The sequence below is a fragment of the Micromys minutus genome, assembly GCF_963924665.1.
Source record: "Micromys minutus genome assembly, chromosome: 3".
NCBI lineage: Eukaryota > Metazoa > Chordata > Mammalia > Rodentia > Muridae > Micromys > Micromys minutus.
In genome coordinates this window covers 22,284,413-22,312,399 of record NC_137972.1, presented here as the reverse complement: position 1 = coordinate 22,312,399, position 27,987 = coordinate 22,284,413, and the positions used below count along the sequence as shown (strand labels likewise).

At 41.6% G+C, this 27,987-nt stretch overlaps 1 protein-coding gene across 2 annotated transcripts; it reads left to right on the top strand.

Moving 5' to 3' along the window:
* Positions 1 to 26,393, top strand: CD163 (CD163 molecule). Of its 2 annotated transcripts, XM_080914736.1 has the most exons (16): positions 1 to 119; positions 1,079 to 1,162; positions 2,176 to 2,496; positions 4,051 to 4,374; positions 6,626 to 6,946; positions 7,801 to 8,121; positions 11,621 to 11,935; positions 12,033 to 12,347; positions 12,991 to 13,086; positions 13,170 to 13,484; positions 14,632 to 14,949; positions 22,602 to 22,913; positions 23,497 to 23,526; positions 23,916 to 24,023; positions 25,118 to 25,207; positions 26,209 to 26,393. In XM_080914736.1, the coding sequence occupies exons 1-16, from the start codon at positions 77 to 79 to the stop codon at positions 26,346 to 26,348; spliced, it is 3,453 nt and encodes a 1,150-aa protein (XP_080770862.1). In that variant the 5' UTR covers positions 1 to 76; the 3' UTR covers positions 26,349 to 26,393. The 2 variants fall into 2 exon arrangements, with proteins under 2 accessions (XP_080770862.1, XP_080770861.1); XM_080914735.1 differs by lacking the exon at positions 26,209 to 26,393 and having other exon boundaries at positions 25,118 to 26,111.
* The last annotated feature ends 1,594 nt before the right edge of the window (positions 26,394 to 27,987 follow it).

The window sequence follows — 27,987 nt, the reverse complement described above, 5'->3', positions numbered from 1 at the left end:
TCCACTTTCTACAGAGGACACGTCTATGAAATAGTAAAAGGAGATACAGGAGCCATCGAAATCATCAGACTTTGGAATGGACAAACACAGAAAGGCTCTTGGAGGTGCTGGATCTCCTGGTAAACGTGTCTTATTTATATTTATCCTTTATTTGAGTTAAGAGATGTTCTGACAGTGAATAGATGTTATTGGCATAGAAGAACAAGGAATAGCAAGGGGCATCCAGGTCCTATGGAAGTGCTTTTCATCAGCCATGGATCCCAAAGTGAAACTGTAAAGAAGCTCAGGTGAAATCAAGTCAGAACCTGGAGTAAGCAGAGCAGCCCTGGGTGTGAAACAAGGGTTGTTGGGAAAGATACAGTGTAGGAATCCATACTTGTTAAGAGTTGATTTCCGAAAGGAAGTTTGGGGAAACCAACTCAGTGCGAAATTCTACTTCATGATGTCCATGGACCGGCTAAAATCACTCTGCAGTCTTACATGAGTGCTGAACTGTGGTCACTGCAGAGCTCAGAGCTGTACAGCACTCTTTTTATGCTGTATGTGGAGATGATGGGAACTTTCGATTGTAAAATAGACTATTTGTCACATAGTTGAGAATGCTACTTAGCAGGTGGAACAGTCATGAACGTAAGAAATACCAGCCCTTCTTCCACGAAGTTGTTAGGAAACTGTGTGGACCAGATAGACATGCAGATGGGAGCGTGTTTAGTTGATGCCAAGAGGGACAGAGAGCTCAGAAGCCTGTCTGATGATGTACAGAGAACATGCTTCATTTCTGGTTTTGTTGAAGTCTCTTTCCATAGTGGAGGCTTAGGACCTGCCTTTAAAATTTGCTTCTGTGAACAGTGTTTTTGAAAATCCTCACTCCTGGGCTGCATATGAGCAGTTGCGTTTCCAAAGCTATTCCGCCAGCCCTGTCGTTCTTGATCTGGACCTTTCCCATGTGCCTTTCATTTTGAAGGAAGGGTCTTTCTTCTTATTGGTTTAGTCTCTGTCAAACCCCAAACTCTGGACCTTTTCTTCTCCAAAAAAATCTCTTGTTAATGAACTTTACTCCTGCCCCCTTGTTTCACAGGTTGTAAACGATTTGTCCATCTAGCTTTCTTTGTTGTGGCTCTGAGCTCAATTCTTGGTGCCTCTGCTGTCACTAACGCTCCTGGTGAGTATTTTGTCAAACTTACTTATGGCCTTAGCCTGTCTTGATATGAACTGTCAAACGAAATCACAATTCCCATGTATGATCAATAGCATCTAAAAATCCAACCTCTGTGGAGCTGAAGAACCAGATCACAAAACTACACAATTATATTCTAAACAGACCCAAAATTATTGGCATGGTCTTTCCTCATATAAAACCACCCCATGTTATATAAAGCAGTGCATAGAAGACTAAAAGAAAGGAGGAGAAAGCTCAGAGTTATTTGGACAAAAGGAAGTTCCAGAAACACTTTAATAAATTCCAACCCTAAACGTGACATTTTAAAAAATCATATTGCAGGAAGCCTTCCTGGTAGGCCCACCAGGTTCCTTGGTTAAACCAAAATAATAGCAAAAAAAAAAAAAAAAAAAAAAAAAAAAAAGCAAGTGAAACAGTCTGAGAAAGGGAGGGGGAGAAATAATCTTCTTGTTCTTGTTTGCAATCATAGATAATAGGAAAATAACTCTTGGTTTCAATTTTAAAAGACTAGTTTTAGTAGATTTCAACTACTATGTGTAAAAATCCATGCAATTTTACATGAATGTATGAAATGGTTATTTAATTCCCTTCAACTACTTTGTCCATCTTCATACAAATACCATCAACTCGATTTCTGTTGAGTTTATTATGGGAAGGAACGTGCAGGGTTAGTCCTTTAGACTTCTGTGCACCTTATGTGAGATGGTATAGATTGCCACTGCTTCGGATATTCAGTCACACAACTAAAATCCTACACAGCACCTTGCTGTTGGCTTTCCCACTTTTGCCACTGCTCCGCTTGAAGCCTATGGTACTAACAGTTCTATCTGGACGTTATAAAATGGCATTCTCCTATTGTACTACGGTCGGGTTAGAATGGGTCCCAACTCGAACTCTAAGTCCTATGTACGTAATCTAAAACCTGGTCATGCTCTCTTGATGCTTTCTGACCATTTGCTGTGTTAACTTGTTACTGTGTTGACTTGTTACTGCAGGAGTAATGAAAAAGGAACTGAGACTGACTGGTGGTGAAAACAACTGTAGTGGGAGAGTAGAACTTAAGGTCCAAGAGAAGTGGGGCACCGTGTGCAAAACCGGCTGGAGCATGAACGAGGTGTCCGTGGTTTGCCAGCAGCTAGGATGCCCGACTTCTATTAAAGCCCTCGGATGGGCTAACTCCAGCGCAGGCTCTGGGGACATCTGGATGGACAAGGTTTCATGTACAGGGAATGAGTCAGCTCTTTGGGACTGCAAACATGAGGGGTGGGGAAAACATAACTGTACCCATGAACAAGATGCTGGAGTGACCTGCTCAGGTAAGGCTTGCCTACGTCAAAGCAAACCCCGGGCACATATTTCTAATCCAGCTCAGTGTCTTTTGGATTCAACGTTGCAATGAATTCCAGCACAGTCCTTCACTGATGCTAAAACTTCACGCAAATCTTTCTAAACTTCGGATAATTCAGTAATATGACACATGCCAAGCTCTCTGAATACAAGTGCTGAAATTATTAGTTTCTTCGTGGGCTCCATCTTTTATTGCCATGTGGACTCGGCCATCTTCACCTCTTCGTTTATTTTATTAATCTTTTCGATGAGCTAACAAATGCAGCACTTATAACAAATTTCAAAGCCATAAGAAATCTTTCCAGGCCTTGCCTGTAAACGGGGTCGATATTTAATTACAGTCTAAACGCTGTACCCTGTGCTCTTATTTTCTTACATAATAACGAGTGAAGTCAAACTTACTTTTTGAAGTTTATAAACGTAAAGGTCCTACCATAACCTGATGAGAGAAACAGAACCGATAGTTACTTGAGGTTTCATGGGGATCCGCTGTCTGTATTTGTGAGATCCTTCACCCTAGTCCCTGCTTAGTCTTCAAAGCCCACCTCTTGGTACACTAAAACTCCCCCTACCTCTCTGCCACGCGTGTCTTGGCTTCGCCAACTTTCTAGGTGCTCAATACTATGTCTAGCAACTGAGCCTCGGGTTGTTGATCTGTGAACTGGGCTAACAATGACAGCATATAGTGTTTAAACTTATAAGGATTGAATAATACGGCATGGGATGCACTTATTTATATATTGATCGTGACCTCTTATACCTATCAATTATTATTACTAATTGCCCATGATGAAAACAAGCCTTGCTAAGTTGTAGTCTTTGGTTGAAGTTTGGAGCTCATAAAAGTTAATTTCTTGTTTAAGAAAGTGCTTCTAAATGTTTGTCCAACTCCTCCTTCTCAAATGTCCCCAGATATCAACAAAAGTCTCTTTTTTATGGATTTTACTCCTTGTAGAAACTCGTGGCATAAGAAATAAAATTCATTGAAAAAAAATAAGAAAAATTTAAAACTACTTTCTTGCTGAAAATGATAGTAAATTTCTTGGGAAGATTGTTAAGAACTTGATAGCACATCGTGTTTTGAAGACTGTTTTGTTTATTTAGGCATTTTAATCTTTTCTCATTTTCTAATTTCAAATTCAACATCTACTCATTCTTAGAACTCATTTGATGTGGAGATGTTAAAGTAAGGAATCTAAGTAAGTGACTATTTTTTCATTTTGAGAACTTGACTGGAAGGCCAATTTACTTTTTCCTGCTCTTGTTTAGTGAATAATGTGTCCTATTGATCTTTTCTATAGTCAAGAGTACTCTGATCTATACTACAGCTTGCTCAGGAAGCAGATGTAGAGGAAAATCCTTATGGCTCATTGGGTTTTAACATGTTAAAATTCTCTGAAAAGTGGAGATGGGCCATATCTAAAAGCCAAACACTAACATTTACATTTCAAGTATCCAGGAAGCCCTACATGATTAGCTGCTTATGAATGAATTTCACTTCCTACCCTTGATCAATTCTCTAGATGGATCTACTTTGGAGATGAGACTGGAAAGCGGCGGGGACAACCGATGCCTCGGGAGAGTTGAAATAAAGTTCCAGGGCAAGTGGGGGACAGTATGTGATGACGGTTTCAGCAAAGCTCACGCTTCTGTGATTTGTAAACAAGTCGGATGTGGAAGTGCCATCAGTTTCTCTGGCTCAGCTAAATTAGGAGCTGGTTCTGGACCAATCTGGCTTGATGATCTAGTCTGCAATGGAAATGAGTCAGCTCTCTGGGACTGCAAACACCGGGGATGGGGAAAGCATAACTGTGACCATGCAGAGGACGTTGGTGTGATTTGCTTAGGTAAGGACACCTCCGAGCTCTCTGCTCTCTGTGATAAACAAAACAAAAAGGTGCCCGAAGTGGACACCCAAGTCCTTGAGAACATATTGAAGTCAGCCTCTGTCATGTCACTGTGTAATCTAGGGCCCCAGCTCATATATTTGTGGGTTCACTAACTGAAATCAGAAGATTGCAATAGTGCTAGTGGAGAGGGAGGCCCTGGAGCGGTGGTTCATTAATTGATAGTCCTTAAAGCTCTTGCAGAAGACTGGGGTTCAGTTCTCAGCAGCCACCTGAGATACACAACCACCTGTAACTCCAATTCCACAAGACTTTTTCCCTCCCGAACTCCAAGGGCAGTGCACACACATGCTACATATACATTTGCTCAGGCAAATTTACATATACATGTAAAAATCTTAAAATAATAAACAATTAAAGTGGTTATAAGAAAAATTAAGAGTAATGAAATTTACTTCCATTATAAGGAGAGCATTTAGGAAAATCTTGACAGGGATTGAAGATGGGGTAAGGAGGGGCAGGAAAAGACTGAGGTGAAGAGAGGAGGGACAGAGGTTTAGGAGTCAGTAGCAAATTTTTTAAAGCTTTTGTATATGTGAATATTATATGCTGAGCACATTCCCCCTTGTAATCCCTTATCCTTCCTTCAATTCTCCCTCCTGTTTAGTACTCTTTGTTTTATTTTTTCTTTCAAGTTACTTCTAAATAAGTAGATAGATGATATAGATGATGATAGGTTGATAGGCAGGTAGACAGACAGATACATAGATTCATAAATACATAGATGATAGATAGTAGATAGATAGATGATACTTAGATAGAACATACATAGATATATACATAGATAGATACATGCATATATACATACATAGATGATAGATAGATAGGTAGATAGATAGGTAGATAGGTAGGTAGGTAGATAGATAGATAGATAGATAGATAGATAGATAGATAGATAGATAGATAGATAGATGGATGGATTGATAGGTAGATAGAGTGGCTGATAGATTGATAGATGATGGATAGAGATACAAATACAGGAATATCATATCACAAACATATAATTGTGTATGTTTATGTAAAAGTCTCTGAACCACCACTGAAATAACATTTGCTATTTGTCTGAGATTGTCTAAAACAAACCACTGTCCTCATCATCCCCTATCACCCTCCTTTGTAGCCACATTGACCTACTGTTTCCAAAACCATCAGCTCAAATCCATAGAACTAAATAATAAAAGCAAAAGTGCCAATATACCAGCACTCCACAAAAGATCAGGCTATCCACGAGCAAGTACTGCTTCAGTGACTTCAATACTTCACACAGGCTCCCAGGCTGTAAGCTTGTGTTTACCACAGGATGCTCTTCAGAACCAAGGAAGGTTTTTTTAAAAGGGTATGGATTTGTAGACAGTGAGAGTAGATTCGGCAGTTCCTTTTTCCTCTTCTCTGCCTTTAAACTAAGAGAGTATCCTGATGGTTATTGTTCTATTGTAGTAATATATTATGATCATGGCGCCTTATAAAAAGAATCATTTGTTTAGGCTTGAGCGTCTACGGGGATAGGTAGATGTCCTTCACCATCACAGTGGGGAAGCATGACAACAGGCAGGCCTGGTGAGTGGTGCTGCAAACTGAGTATCCACACCTTAAAATGCAAGAACGAAGCAGAGCAATGACTAGGAATGAGATAATGCTTTTAAAGTCTTCCCCAGAAAGGATACTTCCTCCAGAAAGGCCACACCCCCTAAACCTTTCCAAACAGTGCCACCAACTAGGGAATCAAGTGTTTAAACACCAGAGTCCATGAGGAAACATTCTCACTCAAACCACCACAGGTACTCACAGAAGGGCCAAGTGCACAGCACAAGCCAGGTAATGTAAACAGACCATGTCATTAACAATGAAAGCAACTGGCGAATATTTACCCAAAGTGGAGTAAAAAAAGTGAAAAACCTAAACACAGGCAGATGTACTTTAACAAAATAGAGTAAGCAGTTCTAGTACCAGTTATGGTGACCAAACAGGCACAAAACTGACTCTGGATAAATCTCTGAGACAATTCCCAAAGTAAGAACTGCATGCTTCAAAAGTCCTTGCTGATGCACACCTTCTATCTTTAATGACTCACAGTGGAGCTAATGAAAGGCTGCCTTTAACCATCCCATCTCCCCTCCTTTAACTCTGCTGGGGCTGGTTTTCAGACACCTCATTCTAATTTTTGACAACTTGTTATTTGTTGCTGTTGTAGAGGGAGCAGATCTGAGCCTGAGACTGGTGGATGGAGTGTCCAGATGTTCAGGAAGACTGGAAGTGAGATTCCAAGGAGACTGGGGAACCGTGTGTGATGATAGCTGGGATCGCCTGGATGCTTCTGTGGTGTGTAAGCAACTGGGATGTCCAACTGCCATCACTGCCATTGGTCGAGTTAATGCCAGCGAGGGATCAGGACCAATCTGGCTTGACAGTATCGCCTGCGAAGGACATGAGCCAGCTCTTTGGGACTGTAAACATCAAGAATGGGGAAAGCATTACTGTAATCACAAAGAAGATGCTGGAGTGACATGTTCTGGTAAGTTAGAACAAAAGGGAGTCAAAGAGGTATGGATGGTATAACAAGTAGAAATAAGTAATTCAGTGTTGGGGATTCCTTCACAGCTGGAAAGATCTGACACATTCTTAACAGTAGGGTTACTTGGTTCTTTTTCCTGTATTATCAGGAGTACTGTTTGGAACCACACCTTAAATTCTAAATCTATATGGAGCTCAGAGAGTTAGTATTTAAGGAACAAAGTGTGTGTGTGTGTGTGTGTGTGTGTGTGTGTGTGTGTGTGTGTGTGCATGTGTGTGCAATTAATACTTTTAGTCCTTAAGAACTATGCATCCTATGTTCTGTTCTACATGTACTTTATGCTTATGGTAACTAGTGGGATTTTAGTGCATGCTATCAAACCTCCAAATGAATTGCCAAAATGCTTTTAAAAATCTGTGCATGTATCTCTCTTCTTTAAATAAAGTTGTAAAAAAAAAGAACTATGTATCATTTCTTTATGGAATTCGCAGTCAGTGTTTGTTTATTAAGGCCTCAGTAAATAGGTAAGCCAAAATTAGATACAGTGGCATAGGCCTGTAATCCAAGCCACTTAGGAGAAAGATTAGGGCAGAGGGTGGCAAATTGAAATACATTTTGGGAAACTTACTGAGACCCATCTCAGTAAGACTGAAACTTATAGCAGTATTGGGCATACAGTCCTCTATCTTATAAAAGGGACTAGGTTTAAGCCACAGTATTATCAAGAAACAAGCCAACAGTAGACACTCGGTAGATCATAGGTTCCGGTGTCTCAGTGTCTGCGAAGGTGGGGAATAGAAAGTCTTTCGAGAGCTACAGTGCTCAGGTTTTTTCTGCCTATGTTTCCTCTGCAGATGGAACAGATCTGGAACTGAGACTTGTAGGTGGAGGCAGTCGCTGTGCTGGAATTGTGGAGGTGGAGATTCAGAAGCTGACTGGGAAGGTGTGTAGCCGAGGCTGGACGCTGATAGATGCTGATGTGGTTTGCAGACAGCTTGGATGTGGATCTGCACTTCAAACACAATCTAAGATCTACTCTAAAACCGGGACAACAAATACGTGGCTCTTTCCTGGATCTTGTAGTGGAAATGAAACTTCTCTTTGGCAATGCAAAAACTGGCAGTGGGGTGGCCTTTCCTGTGATCATTTTGAAGAAGCCCAAGTTACCTGCTCAGGTGATACTTTCAACCCATTTGTTAAGAAGCAACTTAATTCCAAGAGCACTATAGATAATGTGCCTATGGTTTAGTTTTTATGCTCTTGCTTTAACCTTATGAATCAGGATATGCAGGCACATTGCTTATACTAATGATAAAACTGGGATTGCTTTTAACCTCTTCCTTTGAATGTTTTAAAGATTTATTTATTTAGTATATATGCAGTATTCTACCTATATGCATGCCTGCACACCATGAGACGACACTATATTTCATTGTGTAAGTGGTTATGAGCAATCATGTGGTGGCTAATAATTGAACTCAGGACCTCTGGAAGTGCAGCCAGTGCTCTTAACCATTGAGTCATCTCTTCACCCCTGGGGTCTAATCGTAGAATAAATCTGATTGTACTATTTCTCTGAAAGCAATAATGTACTTGACACATATCATTATGCATCTGTGTTACGCATATGGGATATATTGACAGACCATAAATAATTATTCTTCAACTAACAACATAGTGGGGATCTGGAGAGATGGCTCAGTAGGTAAAGCACTTACCACACACTCATAAAAACCTGGGTCAGGCTGACAGCACACATAAGAGTCTGGGTGCCACAGTGCACATTTGTAAGCTCACAGTGTACATTTGTAAGCTCAGCACTTGCGTCTGATTGCAGCTATTCTCAAAGGTAGCAAGGGAATGCTATCCAACTATGAGGTCAAAGGGCACATTTACAAATGCCGATGGGTACTGATGTCAACCTCCGCCTGTCATTGTTCATCTCAGACATGGGCCATTTGAGAACTATGGCTAAATGAAAGCAAAGTTTTTTGCTGGTATTTTTGCTACTTCTGTCTTGTAGTTCCAATTTTATCTTCTGCTTTGGCTGCATTTGATGATCAACTCAGCTGAGAAACAAGACACTCTGGGTGTTTCAAATGATGACAACTTATTCTTTGTGCATTTCATATACTTTGTTACTGAACAAAGGGAGAAAGTCCTAACTAATTGTTCTTATACTTGCTCTTCATTCAGGTTCTTTAGAAAGAATGTTGATTTAGTTACTTTGGAAGCTTAAAAAATAACTTGTTAACCAAAAGAATTGAACCTATGCACAAAATTCTATTTATTGGCTCTTATACAAAAATCAATGAAGTCATATATTTGTTGGGAAGAAAGTCCCTTTAAGAAGCTAAGACGCCAGCATTCTTATATAGTGACCTAAAGGTGTGAGTGAGTGAGTGCGTGTTAACAAATTCACAAAAATCAAAGCTGAAAAAATGGAATCCCAAAGTAACCTGTTTGCAATGAAGACTTTGGACTGAGATTCAAATGTTTTAGGATTGGGGAACAGAAAGAGTGTGTACAGAAGAATGTGTACAGAAAGAATTTGCTTTCAAGCACATTACATGTCTTCACCAAGAAAGGATGCACCTTCGGTTTGGCTTTGCTTTTCTCTGATTCTATTTTACTTTATTTGAAAAGGCTATGCATGAATACTCCAGAAACCTAGAAACCTAGTTTGGCCTGATCTCAGAAATTTCCTTGACTTAAAGATTAAGTCCAATGCCAACCAACTCACAAAACTTTTCTGCCTACAAGAAGTGCAGGGACAAAGATGGGACTGAGGGAATGGCCAACCAATGACTGTCCCAAGTTGAGACGCATCCCATAGGCGAGAACCAATCCCTGACACTATTAATGACACTGTGTGATCCTTGCAGACAGGAGCCCACCAAAACTGTCCTCTGAGAGGCTCCATCCAGGAGCTGACTGAAACGGATGCAGAGACCTACAGATAAACAGAGATCAGGGAGTCTTGTGAAAGAGTTAGGGAAATGATTAAGGCACCCAGAGGAAATAGGGACTCCACAGAAAGACCAACAGAGTCAACTAACCTGGTCACTTGTGGACTCCCAGAGACTAAACCACTAACCAAAGAGCATATGTGGGCTGGACCTAGATCTCCCACACTCATATGTAGCAGATATACAGTTTGGTCTTCATATGGATTCCCAAACATCTTGAGCAGGGACTGTCCCTAACTCTGTTGCCTGCCTGTGGATCCTGTTCTTCTAACTGGGTGGCCTTGTCTGGCCTTGGTGAGAAAGACTGTGCCTTGTCTTGCAGTGATTTGCTGTGCCAGAGTGGGTTGGTACCCAGGGAGATGTAGCCCCTTCTCAGAGGAGAAAAAGGAGGGGTAAGGGAGCAGCTATGGAGGGCTAGGAAAAAAGAGGGGCTGCAATTGGGATATAAAGTGAATAAATAAATTAATGGGGGAAGGACTGTACAAGAGGACTGTATACATACTAGCCAGTGGAATAATTAATTAATTAATTAATTAATTAATAGGGGAGGACTGTATACATAGTAGCCAGTGACATCTTAGGAGGATTTTATGCTCACTCAATTCAAGTTAAGGACTCTCCAGTTAGTTCAATAGTCATCAATCATTTGTGTATATCATTATTTAATTTCAACTTGGTCTGCATTTAGAAATCATGGGTTTTCCTTCTCATACTTGGATAGGAATTCACTTTAATGGTAAAATACCATCATGCTGAAACATTCTATCTGTGTTTCTAATGCAGAAAGTAGTTGTGTCTGGAACATTTTCAGAGGTATTTTAGTGTGAGGTAAAAGACTCATGATCTGAAGTGTACAGCGAGGACAAACACTGCAAGGACTGAAGAGCTGGCTGGCTGTCCATCTGTACCACAGTGAGGGTGGCATCGAAGATTAGCACAGACATCTGTGAAGGATGTTTGCTCTCTAGAAGGTCCAACTTCAGATGAATTTCTGTTTTTTGAAAGAAGTGAATTTGAAGTAGTTTGTGTTTCAAGACGCTTGATGACTTCTGGTGTTAAAGGAAGCTCTGTTTGTCTTGATGTTAAGCCTCTTGGCCTGACAAGGAGCACATCCCAATCTGAGTTCCATTTCTTATTACTTTGCATCTCTTTTGCTTACATTTTAAAGCCCAGCTACACTAAGTGACATACAGGTTCATTTTCTCTCTGTCCTGGAGGCACAAGATCTAAGAGTATGATATAGTTCTGCCCTTCATGCTGACAGAGCAGATGGGGCACAATATATGGTGTGGGGCTAGTAAGGCAGAGGATGCACAGGCCTGTTTGTCTATGAACCACTATGACAAAGCCATGTCAGAAAGGCATGGGAAGAGGACAGAAATGTCACAGATATCAAGTATTCCACTTTTTAAAGTCTGGTGTTTATTCAATGCTCCAGTCAAAAATATGTTGAAAACCTATATGCATATGTTGACAAAGTTGCTGCAGACTTCGGACTGAAGCAGGTGCTGGGCTGGCGGACAGAGTCCCAACTGTAAACAAACTGTTTTATGAATAAATGCAAGTGAAATACTAGAAGAAAAAAAGAAGTTCTGACAGAAAATCCAGGAGGTGCAGGGTGAAACTGCAGAGAACCCTGGCTCTGAGTTGCATCGGGAGTGAAAACGTAGAAATTGTACCTCTCACAGAAATTCCTCTTTTTCAGGCCACAGGAAACCCAGACTGGTGGGAGAAGAAATCCCATGCTCTGGTCGTGTGGAAGTGAAACACGGAGATGTGTGGGGCTCCATCTGTGATTTTGACTTGTCTCTGGAAGCTGCCGGAGTGGTGTGCAAGGAATTACAGTGTGGAACAGTCGTCTCCATCCTAGGGGGAGCACATTTTGGAGAAGGAAGTGGACAGATCTGGGGTGAAGAATTCCAGTGTAATGGGGACGAGTCCCATCTTTCACTGTGCTCAGTGGCACCCCCGAGAGACAGAACTTGTAGCCACAGCAGGGATGTCAGCATAGTCTGCTCACGTAAGACACGGAAAATATCTTCAATCTGCTCCTATGCTGTGAAAGAGAGAGGGTTGGGGAGTCACAATGTCTTTTCTAAATCCCGGTCTCCTTTCAGGATACATAGATATCCGTCTGGCAGGTGGCAAGTCCTCCTGTGAGGGAAGAGTGGAGCTCAAGACACTCGGAGCCTGGGGGCCCCTCTGCAGCTCTCACTGGGACATTGAAGATGCCCATGTCTTATGTCAGCAGCTTAAGTGTGGAGTTGCCCTTTCTACTCCAGGAGGAACACATTTTGGGAAAGGAGCCGGTCCAGTCTGGAGGCACATGTTCCACTGCACTGGAACTGAGGAGCACATAGGGGACTGCCTCATGACTGCTCTGGGTGCATCGACATGTCCAGAAGGACAGCTTGCCTCTGTAATATGCTCAGGTGAGAGGATGAAGGAGAGAGCCAGTGATGAGCCTCTCCACGATGGTGTACTTTATGATCAGGGCCTGAGTCAGGGATGAAGCAAAAGAAAACAGAAATAGTCCGTCTGGGAGGTCCATGAGACCTGTCCTAGAATAACTTTGTTTGTCTTATTAGAGAGTATGTAAGCTTAACTCCCATCAACCTTATGGCTGTCTAGTACTTACTACAGTGGTTCTCAACCTTCCTAACGCCGTGACCCTTTATTACAGTTTCTCATGCTTTGATGACCTCTCCAACCACTGAATTATTCTTGTTACTACTTCATAACTGTAACGTTGCTACAGCTGTGAATCGGAATGTAAACATATGATATGCAGGACATCTGATATTCCACCTCCTGTGGCAGTGTCGTTTGTCCTCCCTGGAGGTCGTGACCCACAGGTTGAGAACTGCTGGCTTACTGTCGCCTACGTTTTTCTCAAAGCACCTACTACTTCCAGGTGGCCCATCTACCCCACTCTCCTTTCTCTGTGACCCCTCCATCCTCCTCCTTCCTCTTTCTCAATCTATGTTTATCCTCAACTCACCTACAGAACTCTGCATCCGATCCTTATTCTTCACCCTTCGTATCTAATACTCCTGAAACTTTGGGTGTTTTCAGGAAACCAATCCCAGACACTGTTGCCATGTGGTTCATCACCTTCAGTCCAAACAACAAGTTCTACCATTCCAAAGGAGAGTGACGTTCCCTGCATAGGTGAGACTCCATGGTCGACCTGTGAAAATGACCTCAAACCTTTCCAAAATGTAGTTTATCCTCATTTTCATTTCTTTTCCCAGCAAGTGGCCAGCTTCGCTTGGTCGGTGGAGGTGGTCGCTGTGCTGGGCGAGTAGAGGTCTACCATGAGGGCTCTTGGGGCACCGTCTGTGATGACAGCTGGGACCTGATTGATGCCAATGTGGTGTGCATGCAGCTGGACTGCGGCGTGGCTATTAATGCCACCGATTCTGCTTACTTTGGGGAAGGAGCAGGAAATATCTGGCTAGACGAAATCAACTGCAGCGGGAAGGAGTCTCATATTTGGCAGTGCCATTCACATGGTTGGGGACGCCATAACTGCAGACACAAGGAAGATGCGGGCGTTATCTGCTCAGGTAAGTTCTGCACATAACTCCTGGTCACGATTGCTTTTAAAATGACTAAAGTGCGAAGGGTAGTTGACATCAACCTGAAGTATTCCCCCAATATTCTGTTCAATCATTTCCAGAGTCAGGAGCCCCAAAGCATTTGTTCAACCCATTGGTACAATCTCATGTGTTAGCTAGTGTACTTTAAAGAGAAAAATACAGAAACAGGCCCAGATATCATAACATTGTTAACACTGAAGTGCTTTCATAAATATATGTACAATTGGATATTAGATTCAATGGCACACTTAATAGTTACAATATAGATATGGTAGATTAAGAATAACAAAAGTAAATAAATTCTATATAATATTTACAAAGAAGGAGATAATTACCATAATTAAAATAAATCTTAAAAGCAGATAAATGAGTTCTATTTGCCAATGGAGCAAAATTTATCATAAAGAAGCTTCAGAGACTTTCATGAACCACAAAAAAAATGCCCCCATTTGCAGTGTGTTTGAGAAAACAGTATGACTCAGTAGATTAGTGAACTGGAGCAATTCTGTATCAGAAACAATTAGTCCCTATTTAATGACCGAAATTTGCTAGAGGGCATCTGTGGAAAAAAGAAAATATTTCATTTTAATGCAAACAAAACATTGGATTTTAGCATCTGTGTCTCATTAAATGTTAAGTATCAAAGACATTGCTCCAAAACCCACATCAACACTGAGCATCCAAGAGGATGCAGCCACCTAAGACCTGACTTGATCATAGACTGGAATGCACAGGCACTGAGACATTGCTGCCGTATTCCCGAAATACACATGCAGTTCACATGTTAATTAAAGCCAACAAAGAATATAATAAGACTCCTTGGGTTAAAATTAATTCATGGAAAATTGCATCATGGAAAGGAGTTCTGAGGCTTTGATTGAATCTGAATTTGATTGTACTGACAGTTTTCGGGAAGACATCCCTATGTAAAAACTCCAGATTAGAAAGCTGGGTGGTATGTAAAAACTAATGCTACACCTCACTGAGATCTATTGGCCTGTTCAGACATTATTAAGGAGTTACTAGGAGTTGATACATTGAATCTGTTACAGCCCTTTCTAAGACAGAGAAAAAGAAATGTTTTCTTCAGAGAAGTTGTTTTTCTTTTCCCCAGAATTCATGTCTCTGAGGCTGACCAATGACCACAGAGAGAGCTGTACAGGTCGCATGGAAGTGTTTTACAATGGTACATGGGGCAGTATTGGCAGCAGCAATATGTCTCCAACCACTGTGGGGGTAGTGTGCCGTCAGCTGGGCTGTGCAGACAACGGGACAGTGAAACCTACATCTTCAGACAAGACACCATCCAGGCTCATGTGGGTAGATAGTGTGCAGTGCCCAAAAGGAGTTGACAGTTTGTGGCAGTGCCCCTCATCGCCTTGGAAGCAGAGACAGGCCAGCCCCTCCCAGGAGTCCTGGATCATCTGTGACAGTAAGTATCCATTTTCAATAGGAAATTTCCATTCTACCGCTCCCCTCTGACTGTTTTTCAGTCTCTGGTGTTTAGTTGTGGCCCTCATTTTCAGCCTTATTTATTTATTCATCAATATCATATATTAATTGTGACATTACAATAAAATACCTGGTAAACTTTAAAATGTTTCATGATTTTATAAATTAAAACATTTTTAAAAGCTGTTTTTACACCAACCAATGACTTTGCATGGAAAGACCCATGGTCTGAGGTACATATGGAATATTTTCTGACATCAGTGGGAGGAGAGGCTTTTGGTCCAACAAAGGCTCATTTTCCCAGTGTAGGGGAACACCAATGTGCTGAGGTGAGAAAGGGTGGTTGGGAGTGGGTAGGGGAAAGGGATTGTGAGAAAGGGATAACATCTGAAATGTAAATGCAGAGAATTTCCAATAAAAAATTGGGAGGGACAAAAAAATCTATGAAGCTATTCAGTGTCCTGCATTATTAAATATTTAGGCAAGACATTAAATAAATAAATAAAAGCTGGGTTTTTTTTTTTTACTTTTCTGTAAAGCTTTCTTTAAATAAGCTTAAAATCTCTCAATTGTATGTTTCTGCGATATCAAAATGAAACACCTTTATTAAGAGTGAAGAAAGAGAGCATAATCATAATTTTTACAAGGCAAAACCAAGTTTTAGCAGTATAAACTATTTATTGTTTCCAAGATCAATGCCAAGTGGCCCCCTTTTATGTTACAAAGTTTAACTGCCCAGAAGAAAAGTTCTTGCATCTGAACACATGTAGGTACAACTTTTAATGCCTCTTATTTACTTTTAAAAATTACTTTTTAAGATAGGGTAGAAATTATATAAAAATCTTACCTCAGTTTAAAGTATCTTTGGAGACCTGTTTCCTTGATTGCCTCGTGCCATATGTTGCTACCCAAAATGGCTCCAACCCTGAGTTAAAAGTTTTCAGTTAACTTTTTGGTACAAATGTTACAGATTTTTAACCACACCCAATGTCATGGTTTGAATATGTTTGGTCCACAAAATGGCACTATTAGGAGGCATGGCCTTGTTGGAGTAGGTGTGTCACTGTGGGTGTGGGCTTAAGACCCTCACCCTAGCTGCCTGGAAATCAATCTTCCACTAGCAGCCTTCAGATAAAGATACAGAACTCTCAGCTCCTCCTGCACCACGCCTACCTGGATGCTGCTATGTTTCTGCCTTGATGATAATAGAATGATCCTCTGAACCTGTAAGCTAGCCCCAATTATATGTTCTCTTTTATAAGATTTGCCTTGGTCATAGTATCTGTTCACAGCAATAAAACCATAATTAAGACACCCAACATACTGAACATAGTAATCTCATACATTTAAGAGCAGGCTTTCTCTGAATCTAATAATATAATCATGTGGGTTTTTTTACTTTGAGTTTGTTTACATAGTGGATTATGTTGATGGATTTTCATATATTGAACCATCCCTGCATCCCTGCGATGAAACCTACTTGATCATGACCTGATCGTTTTGATGTATTCTTGGTTTGGTTTGCTAGAGTTTTATTGAGTATTTTTGCATCAATGTTTTGAGGGAAATTGGTCTGAAATTATCTTTCTTTGTAGAGTCTTTGTGTGATTTAGGTATAAGCATAATTGTGATTTCAAAGAATGAATTGGGTAGAGTTCCTTCAATTTCTATTTTGTGGAATAGTTTGACTAGTATTGGTATTAGGTCTTCTTTGAAGGTCTGATAGAATTCTGCCCTAAAACCATCTGGTCCTGGCCTTATTTTTGTTGGGAGACTTAATGACCGCTTCTATTTCTTTAGCGGTTATAGGACAGTTTATAAGATTTATCTTATCCTGATATAACTTTGGTACCTGATATTTGTCTAGGAAATTGTCCATTTCCTCCAGATTTTACAGTTTTGTTAAGTATAGGCTTTTGTAGTAGGATCTGATAATATTTTAAAGTTCCTCAGTTTCTGTTGTTATGCCTCCCTTTTTATTTCTGATATTGTTAATTTGTATACTGTATCTCTTTCCTCTGTTTAGTCTGGCTAAGGGTTTACATCTTGTAGATTTTTTCAAAGAACCAGCTCCTGGTTTTGTTGATACTTTGTGTAGTTCTTTTTGTTTCTACTTGGTTGATTATAGCTCTAAGTTTGATTATTTTCTACTGTCTACTCCTCGTGGGTATGTTGCTTTTTTTTCTAGAGCTTTCAGATGTGCTGTTAAGCTATCAGTATATACTCTCTCAATGGCAAAGCTTCTGTAAGGCAAAGGACACTGTCAGTGGGACAAAAAGGCAGCCAAAATATAGGGAAAAATCCTTACCCATTCTACGTCTGATAGAGGGTTAATATCTAATATACACAAAGAACTCAAGAAATTAGACTCCAGAGAATCAAATAAACCTATTTTAAATGGGGGACAAAGCTAAACAAAGATTTCTCAACTGAGGAATACTGAATGGCTGAGAAGCACCTAAAAAATGTTCAGCATCCTTGGTCGTCAGGGAAATGCAAATCAAAGCAACCCTGAGACACCACCTCACACCAGTCAGAATGGCTAAGATCAAAAACTCAGGCAACAACAGATGCTGGTGAGGATGTGGAGAAAGAGGAACACTTCTCCATTGTTGGTCGGATTACAAGCTGGTACAACCACTCTGGAAATCATTCTGGTGGTTCCTCAGAAAATTGGACATAGTAGTACCTGATGACCCAGTTATACCACTCATGGGCATATACCCAAAAGAAGTTCTAACATATAACAAGGACACATGCTCCATTATGTTTCAAAATACTCACAGCAACAAATACAGAGACAAAATTTCAGAGACTGAAAGAAAGGCTATCCATAGACTGCCCCAACCAGGGATCCATCCCATATACTGTCACCAAACCCCAGACAATATTGTGGTTTTCAAGAAGTGTATGGTGACAGGTGGCTGGTAGAGCTGTTTCCTAAAAGGCTCTGCCAGAGCCTGAGAAATACAGAGTCGGATGCTCTCAACCAACCACTGGACTGAGAATACGGTCCACAATGGAGGGGTTAGATAAAGAACTGAAGGAGCTGAAGGGGTTTTCAACCCCGCAGGAAGAACAACAATATCAACCAACCAGACCCACCAGAACTCCCAGAGAGTACACATGGAGGGAACCATGGCTTTAGCCGCATATGTAGCAGAGAACAGCCTTATCAGGCATCAATGAGAAGAGAGGTCCTTGGGCCTTTGAAGGCTCAATATCCCCAGTGTAGGAGAATACCATGTCAGGGAGATGGGAGAGAGTGGATGGGTGAGGGAACACTCATAAAGGCAGGGAGCGGGGAGGAGGGGATAGGGGGATTCCAGAGGGGAAACCTGGAAATGCGGATAACATTTGAAATGTAAGTTAAAAGCTCTTGAAATGTAAGCAAAAAGTCCTGACTCCAAGATAAAAATGAAAAAGAAGAAGAAGAAGAAGAAGAAGAAGAAGAAGAAGAAGAAGAAGAAGAAGAAGAAGAAGAAGAAGAAGAAGGAAGAAGAAGAAACAATGGTTGTTCCAAAAAGGGCCGTGGCCATATACAGCCAATTTGCTGCACGAACTATGCCTGATGTGTGCCCAAGGACAAGGCCATTAAGAAATTTGTCATTCAGAACATTGTAGAAGCCGCTGCTGTAGGGACATATCTGAAGCAAACATCTTTGATGCTTAGGTACTACCTAAGCTCTACGTCAAGGTGCATTACTGACGAGCTGTGCCATCCACAGAAAGGTTGTCAGGAATTGATTTCATGAGGACCAGAAGGACCAGACACCCCCACTACAACTCAGACCTGCTGGCGCTGCACCACAACCTCCACCAAAACCCACGTAAAAAAATGTGCTTTCATAAGGGTGGAAAGAAAAATACCTTGGGAAAATAAAACAAAAGTTATACTTAAAAAAAATAAATGTAAGTAAAGAAAATATCCAATTTAAAAGAGAGAGGGAGAGAGAGAGAAGGAGAGGGAGAGAGGGAGAGAGGGAGAGAGAGAGAGAAGGAGAGGGAGAGAGGGAGAGAGGGGGAGAGAGAGAGAGAGAGAGAGAGAGAGAGAGAGAGAGAGAGAGAGAGAGAGAGAGAGAATGCTGAAACAAACACACAGTGATCACATTTAAAACAAACAAAACCTTTTCTACTTCCTCCAGCTGTAATCTCGAAAGAGGAGCACCTGCTACCTACCTCCAATCCTCATGGACACAGTGGTTCTGTAGCAGGAGTAGCCACTGGCTTCCTGACCAGAGAAAGCTGAGGAGCCGCTGGTGCCTTTTTAAGAGCAGCTTGTACAAATGCCAATCACACACACACACACACACACACACACACACACACACACATTCCACCGCCAGCTTCGCTGTCAGCTTGATCCAGGGGGAGAAGGTGGGGCTATGCCTGCAGCTCTCATTTCCTAGCTTTGGGTGCAGGGTTCCCAAACATTTTTCTGAAAAATCCTTGAGATGGGTTAAGACTAAGTCTAGGGATGATGAAGTATGGATCTTTCCCCCCTCCCCCCCCCGAATATGGAACCGAGCAACAATCAAGCTGAGACTATAGGCACAAACTGACAGACATGGACCAGTAGGGGGTAGAACGTCGTAAGTCCATTTCTGACCCTATGTCCAATTTCTTCATTCTTGGGTCCCAGACAGGTTCCAACCAGAAATCAGAATACAGATATACGCTTTCTCCCGGTTGGTTTTGTTTCCTAGCCAATGCATCAAATGTTAGGGCTCAAAAATCAAAAACCCCAAGCAGAAACAAGAGTCCACACAAATCAAGATCCTCCTTTGAATTAGGCAGGAAAAACTGACGAGTCAGGGACAACAGCACAGACTCGGGCGCTGATTGAATCTTCGAATGTTTATCTTAGTATTTTTCCAGGTGATAAAAATGTATCATAAGCAGGACGCTACTGATTGATCAGCGCTGCAGAACAGACTAGGGGACTGAACTGCTGCCTTCCCCCTTCCAGAGCCAGAGTGTTACAACGTTTTTAAGCTCCAAACCATAAACGTCTGTGTCAAGTTATCTCACCAATCAGGATTTAGGGTTAGCGGACTTCCTTAGGAACATGTCTTTCCTGTGCTTATTCAGTTCCCATTGGTTCATTATTCAACTGTGACAACTTCCCTAACATTCATATCTCGGGTTGTCAGCCAGGACGTCAGTTACCCAGGGAGGTCTTGGGAACTTAAACTTTACTTGACCCCTATTCAAAATGAAAGTTTTATTCCAGATGGCTTCAGTTTGGTTGCTTCTTACACCACCTCCTGAGAAAAGATGAGATTTTTGTTTTCCTGTTCAAATGCTGGCTTGATTTGATAATGTCTTTAACAGTTCTTTGAACATTCCGTGCTGTGTATTTTGATCATATCTGCCCCTTTCTCTCCACCAGATCCATCCCTACCCCTCTATGTAACCAACTGTGCTCCGCTTTTATTTTTATAACCCATTAAACCCAGTTGGTGCTGTCCAAATACTCATGGGTGTGGGTTTGACCTTGGAGCTTGGTCTTACCAGGGGTTTATACCCTTTAAGACAATGATCATCGCTCTCCCAGAAACTATCAGTGGCCGATAGCTCTTCGGCTGCGGCGAGACTTCACACCCGCCTCTCTTCTCCAGGCTGGAATTGCTGCCTGGCTTGAGCTGGCATAGGTCTGGTGCAAGGTGTCACAACTGCTAGGAGTTCACGCTTGCAGGTACCCTGCTGTGTCCAGAATATACTGTCCCCTTGTAGTCCCCCACCATGTCTGGATCTCACAGTCTTTTCACCCCATCTTTGGTTAAAAATCCCTGAGCCCTAAGGGAGGGGGTATGATATAGACATTCTCTTTAGATCTTAGAAGCGTGGCACCTCTTGTTCTCCGAATACTGACAAATTGTAGGTCTCAGTTACCCTCCCCATGATCTTTCCTCTGCCCTGCCCTCCCATTTGACACCCCATTTAACCCTTCTTTTTCCACCTGTATCACTGTTTCCCATCTCCCCTCCCATGAGATATCCCCACCTCTTCATGGCCCCATTCTAGTTTCCTGACCTTGATGGGTTTCTCAAATGAAATGCACATGCCTAAAGACTCAAAGCTAGCACCCACAGATGAGACAAACCATGTGACGTTTGTCTGTGTGGGTTGTTAGCTCACAGGGGATGATTGTCTCCATTCTTCTTCTATTCACATGAAATGGTCATGATTTCATTTTTCTTAACAGCTGAAGAGCATCCCATTGTGTAAATGTACCGCCTTTTCATCTTCTCCTCATCTAGTGGTGGACATATAGGTTGGTCCTATTTCCTGGTTATTGTGACTAGAGTAGCAATGACCATGGATGACCAAGTATCTATATAAGTTATAGGGGGGCTTTGGGCATATGTCCAAAAGTGGTATAACTAAATCTCTGGTAGACCTACATCTAGCATTTTGAGGAATGCCCACATTGATTTTCATAGTGTCTACACCAGGTTGCTTCCCTTCTATCACTGAGAGTGTGTTCCCTTCCACTAAACCCACACCAGCCTCTGCTGTCATTTGTTTTTATGGGGTTTTTTTTTAGTTGTTCTGACTAGAGTAAGATGAAATTTTAAAATAGATTTTATTTACATTTCCCTAATGACTTGGAATATCAAATCTTTTCAAAATATTTCTCAGCTATTTGCACTTTATCTTTTGGGAATTCACTGTTTTATCCCTTGCCCTGGCTTTTAATTAGATCATTGGTTTTGTTGACATTAGTCTCCTGAATTCTTTGTGAATTCTAGAGAATAGCCCCTTGTCAGGTTTATAGTCAGTAAAGATCGTTTGCTATGCTGCAGGCTCCATTTTCACCATGGTAACGGCACACTTTGTTGTATGGATGTTTTCTGTTTCCTGTGGTCCCATTTGTCATCCAATTTGATGAAAGGACATATACTTTTATAAAAGAGGGATTTTATGAACAGTGAGATTTTTAAACCCTGCATTCGTTTTTATATTTTATTAAATCTTGGAGCGTTTCATAAATGCATACAGTATATTTGAATTATATTCAGCCTTTCCACTCCTCCAACTCCTCTCAGATCCAGGTCCATAGCTCCCCTTCCAACTTCATGTCTCCTTTATTTGTTTTCTTCACAACCCACTGAGTCCAGTCTGCTGCACGTAAAATCACGGGTATGGGTCCATCTACTGAAACAATGTCAACCTACCAGGGATCACATCCCCAAAGAAAAATGACTCGCCAGCTCCAAGAGCTATCGGCTGCAAATACTTCCTTGGTCAGAGTGGGCACACACAATCATCCCCTCCCCCACCCCTACTTCACCCTATAATGCTGACAGGCTTGATTTCCTGCAGGTTGCCACAGCTGCTGTGGATGCAGTGGTCCTGCCATGTCCAGAGAAGATTGCTTGCCCTCCATTTTTTCTCAACCTCCGGATCTTACAATCTTTCCACATCTCCTCCCAGGATGGTCCCCAAGTTTTGGAAGAGAGGACTGTTTAAAAATGTCTCGTTTATGGCCATTATTGCTCTCTGCATTTGGGCTAGTACACATTAAATAGTTTTTAAAGCGATCAGATCTCCCTGTTTTATAGCCTTTCAGAAGCTTTCAGCTCCTCAGGAATAAGCCAGATATCTCTGATTTTTTTTTTTTTTCAGACAAAATCAGACTACAGGGAGGGCATACGGACTGTTCTGGACGTGTGGAGATCTGGCACAGAGGCTCCTGGGGGACAGTGTGTGATGACTCCTGGGGTCTCAGTGATGCTCAGGTTGTATGTAACCAGCTGGGCTGTGGCAAAGCTGTGAAGGCTCTAAAGGAAGCAGCATTTGGTCCAGGAACTGGGCCCATATGGCTCAATGAAGTGAATTGTAGAGGGAACGAGTCTTCCTTGTGGGATTGTCCTGCCAGACCATGGAGTCACAGCGACTGTGGGCACAAAGAAGATGCTTCTGTGCAGTGCCTCCCAAGTGAGTGTTAACAACCCAGATTGAGCTGGACTCTTTGGCGGCAAAGATGAGTCAGGTTTTAAAGTGTGATGTGTGGATGGCTGATCTTCAACAAGGGGGTCCGGTGAGAGGGCAATTGGGGTGTTTCTATCTAAAGCGGTGGTTTTTAACTTTCCTGTTGCTGCAGCCCTTTCAGCACAGTTCCTCATGGTGTGGTGACCGCCCCCACCACCATAAAATTATTCTGTTGCTGCATCATAACTGTGGCTTGCTACTGTTTTCAGTCGTAACATAAATGTCTGATAGGCAGGATATCTGATAAGTGACACCCACCCACCCCCAGCTCGTGAACCACTTATCTAAAGGAATGGTGGGGGAAAAACATTTACTGTCACAGAGTGGCTATTACAGAAGGTTATAAGACAGGCATACAACCTGTGTATCTGTGTGCAGAAGAGATACTGGGAGACGCAAGCTTTAGGTAGGACAGCGAGGTCCACTTGCTGAAGGAGCAATGGCGGCTCATACAAAGAGATATTGACATTTGCTTCATTTGTGGCCACCCCAGAATTGAGGTTGTTTTTCCCCCTCTTTTCCCCTGCAGGAGTGACTTCAGAATCACAGCATGGCACAGGTATATCGTGAAGTTTATAAATTCGGCATTAATTTATAAGCATTAGGATCCCTCTTGTGACTTGATGTGCCAGGGTGGGGGGATACCTAGGAGGGGCCCCACCTGCTCAGAGAAGAAGGGGGTGGAGAGAGGGGAATGGTTGTGGATCAGTGTGACCTGGAGGGGGGCAGTAATCAGGATGTAAGATGAATAAGTAGTAATAATGATTATGATGATGATGATGATGATGATGATGATGATGATGATGATGATGATAGAACAAATAGCATCCTTCCTATTTGGAAGACTTTGGGTCAAAGGGATCCCTAAAGATTAGAACTTTACTTCAGGGTCAAAGAAAGAGAAGCTGAGACTTTATCATCTTTCTGATTATTTTTACCCTTGCTTAGGTCACTCAGCCCTCACTGCACTCTTGGTTTGTGGAGCCTTTCTACTGGTCCTCCTCATTGCCTTTTTCCTGTGGACACTGAAGCGACGGCAGATCCAGCGGCTTACAGGTCTGAGCAAATGACCGTCTCTCTGACACAGCCCTGGGATAAAGACGCTCTTAGAACAATTATAATACGAATAGTCAAATGACTCAAGTGTGAAGTGACCAGAAAGCAGGGGGCTATGAAAGGTTCGAGGAGTTTCTAAGGATGTAAGGAGCAGGGAGAGAAGCTCTGGCTGCAATAATGTACTTTGCATTCTCTACGTTTAATTACATAGTTAATTAATGGAACTGGTAGTTTAGACTGAATATACAATTGATGCTTTAAGATGAAGGTTTGCCCATATTTCATTTTCTTCAACCATCATAACCTTAATGTAAAACTGAATGATTCTGTCAAGCAACATGCTAGGATCTGAAGGTGGGATGATAAAATAAAATATTTTGGTTTCATGGGATTTCGGGTTTAGGAGAATATTGACATACGGCGGTTGATATGAATGAGAAATAACGTGACAAGAGGAGAGAGATCATATGCAGAAAAGAAGGAGGTTGGGGAGCTTCAGAGATGCCTCTTGAGACAGATTTTTAAAGAGAGTTCAGATAATTGAGCAAGAGCCATTCCAGAGAAAAAGGACGCGAGCAAGTACAGGAGAGTATAAAAGATCACACAGTTGTCCTCGCCGAGTGACGTGAGGATCAAATAGAGAAGCTGCCTGTCAAGCTAGAGTAGAAGGAAGGAACAAGTTATGAAACCCTTGTATCCCTTGCCTGCTCGTTAGAATAGCATGTGAGAGACGCAAAGGGATCAAGCTGTGCTTTCCAAAAAAAAAAAAAAAAACTTTGTGCAAGCGCATGCGTGAAAGGTTGGCGTAGGACGACAGGATTGACAAGAGCAGCCCTGTAGAACAAGAAAGGGCTTTAGAGAGAGATCAGGGGAAAGACGATGTACTTTCAGTCATTCACAGAGCCGTGTTGGCTTCCTCGGTAGAAGAATGGGTCATTACATCATGACGTAGAGACGATTTCCTATCTCTTGCGTAGGCTGGTTGAAAACAGCAGCGTAGATAATGACTAGGTATGTTTAAATTGCTGGTGAGAGGTTCGGATGAAGGGGAGACAGTTTAATGGATGCCCACTGACCTCTAACTCTATTGTTAGTTTCCTCACAAGGAGAGATCTTGATACATCAAGTTCAGTACCAAGAGATGGATTCGAAGGCGGATGATCTGGACTTGCTGAAATCCTCGGGTCAGTGAACTGTATCAAAGTCTAAAGCTTGGAATTTAAACAAGTGCCTGCAATTGAGGCTGAACATTCAACTTCGGTTAATAATTGAGAAAGTTCTGAAACCTTGTAACAGGAAGTTTGTGGTGCATAGGAAGAAAAAAAATAAAAGGAGGGGCGGGATAAATGTCTCACAACCAAACCATCAAGAAAGGGAGCCGTGGGCTGAAAATTATTTTTAGAGAACATAAATTGCAGCCACAAGGAAGTCTGTTTAGCCCCAGAGGCTGATTGCTGGAAAGGGGTGCACCACCCCCCAGCATACTTGGACCTCATTTTGCTGAAACAGAAATCCATTTTCTAAGAGACTATTATGGTGACTGTTTAAATCTTCTTTTCCTTCTCTTTTTAAAAATGATTTGACTGTGTATATTTAAGGTATGCAACATGATGTTATGGAGAACACAGACACCATAAAAGTTACTAAAGTAAAGCAAATGAGCGTTTCCATAGTCTCACAGGAATCCTGTGCGCAACACGGTATTGCGGCTACTGCGCATGTGCTGCAGAGCGCCTACATCCACTCCCTTGAGTTCATCTTCTTTGCATCCTCCCACCTGTCTTTCCTTCATAAGGCCACTCCCATTCCCTGTTATATCTGTCCTTGAATTTGACTTTTATTATACTTTTATCAAAGTTTGAAAGTTCAAGCTTCCCACATTCCACCTAATGAGACACCATAGCTGCCTCCAGGACCAGCCTTCATTTTCATTCCAGAAGAAATGCCCTAGTATTCCTTGTCCTCGCTCCTCAGAAACCTTCTGAGAGGGTTTTGCCTTGGTTCTTCAGTCTGTTGCTGCTGCTATGTCAGTTGTGCATTTAAGGGGCAGGAATGGGGGAGGAGGGCTTTCGGTTCACACCTTTCAGCTGCCCGATGCTGGGCAGTTTTATATACTTTAAGAGCTTCTCAGACACTTGAGGCCAGGGCTGGCATATATTCCCAGTAATTATCTTCTTCCTTCCAGAAAATTCCAATGATTCATATGATTTTAATGCTGATGGACTAACATCTTTGTCTAAATATCTTCCCATTTCTGGAATTAAAAAGGGGCCATTCAGAGGCACACTGAAAAGGAAAATGATAATTTATAATCCATTGAGGTGAGTGAATTTATTCATCATTATTCAAAACAGGCACACTCCTCTTGAGACAGATAACTCCTCTTATATTAGAAAGAAAAGAATTCATATACTTCTATATTTCCAGATGGATATAGCTATGTGTATATGTTTATAAATTTGTATCTTTGTTCAGATATTGATCAACTATTTGTAAATATGACTCAACCATTACTAAGTGTGTGTGTGTGTGTGTGTGTGTGTGTGTGTGTGTGTGTCTGCTTATCAAGAACATCCATAAGGCTCAGGAAGTAACTATTTTGAAATGTTGCAGGGATCCTATGAGGCAGTTCAAACATTTTTATAATTTACACTATGGTAAAGATTATATAAGACACTCCAAATGGCAGAAAATTCATCCAGAAGGTTTAGGGAGATTATAAGGAGATGTGATATTTAAGTTAAACCATTCCAGGGAAAGCATATAGTACACATAAACCCTGGAGTCAGAGATGGTGGCCACACCTTGGGGAATCAGGCTTCCACTCAAATGAATACATTGTACATGTTTATTTCTATGCTTAAGCAAGACATGTTTGGATTCACAGTTTACAAGTTGTCTTCCATGAAGAAAGTTCAACCAAAATTACAAAACCTTAAAAAGTAAAAAGACTAGAAAAATTGTTAAGTTCCACATTTTTTAAAAGATGGTGAGACCAGTTTGTAGGTACATTTCCCTGATTTTTAATTAAAACAATTAGTGGATATATTTAGTTTTACAGAAATATTATATATGACTTGTGGGAAAGGGCAGAACTCTGAAAGCTTATGAGAGTGTTGAGCTGGGCTGTGGTTCAGGGGTAGAGCACTTGTCTAGTCTGTACCAGGTTCTGAGTTTAACACCAACTCTATAAAGAAAAGAAAGACAAATGCTTACACTTGAAGTGTTAATGCCCACAAATATAAAGAATTATATATGTGTGTGTGCACATATATATGAAGTTCTTAATGTTCTACAGTGCATGAACAGTAGCTAGTGTTAATGTATACGTGTGTGTGTGTGTGTGTGTGTGTGTGTGTGTGTGTGTGTGGTGTCTAAGGAACAGTTGAACAAAGCTACATAAAGGCATTTTTCACAAAATAAATTGAAATAAAAATCTAAAGGCACTGGAGAGATGACTCAGTAGGTAACATGCCTGCCACACAGCAAGAGAACATCCTGAAGTTCATATCCCAGAACCCATGTTTAAAAGCCATGAGACCAGACTGGAGGAGACAGGCCTGTCCCTTAAACTATTAGCTAACCGCCCTAGCCAAATATATGAGCTTCAGATTCAGTGGGAGACCTTGCCTCGAAACACTTTAAGATAGAGAGAGCCACAGGGAAGACACTTGACATACCTGTGCACCCACATGCACACCCACACTAGCAAGTACTGACACAACTAATAAAAGCAAACATATGGAAAACTACTTTGTAACGAGATCTTACTCCATATAAATCAGACCAGCAAGCCTTTAAAACAGCACCAAGATGCATTACTGATGAGAATTGAGAGGAGGGGGGTCATTTGAACCGCTGCTAGAAGAAGAGGACAGCATGCTGACCTTTGACTCCACCTATGAACCTGTGAGCATCCTACCCACACAAGTAAAGTCCCGAATATGAAGACCTTTGTCAGAGG

Coding starts and splice junctions, on each gene's coding strand:
- CD163 (XM_080914736.1), top strand. CDS start 77: ATGGACAAACACAGAAAGGCTCTTGGAGGTGCTGGATCTCCTG. Junction 1,163..2,175: donor TGCTGTCACTAACGCTCCTG/GTGAGTATTTTG, acceptor TTGTTACTGCAG/GAGTAATGAAAAAGGAACTG. Junction 8,122..11,620: donor AGCCCAAGTTACCTGCTCAG/GTGATACTTTCA, acceptor CCTCTTTTTCAG/GCCACAGGAAACCCAGACTG.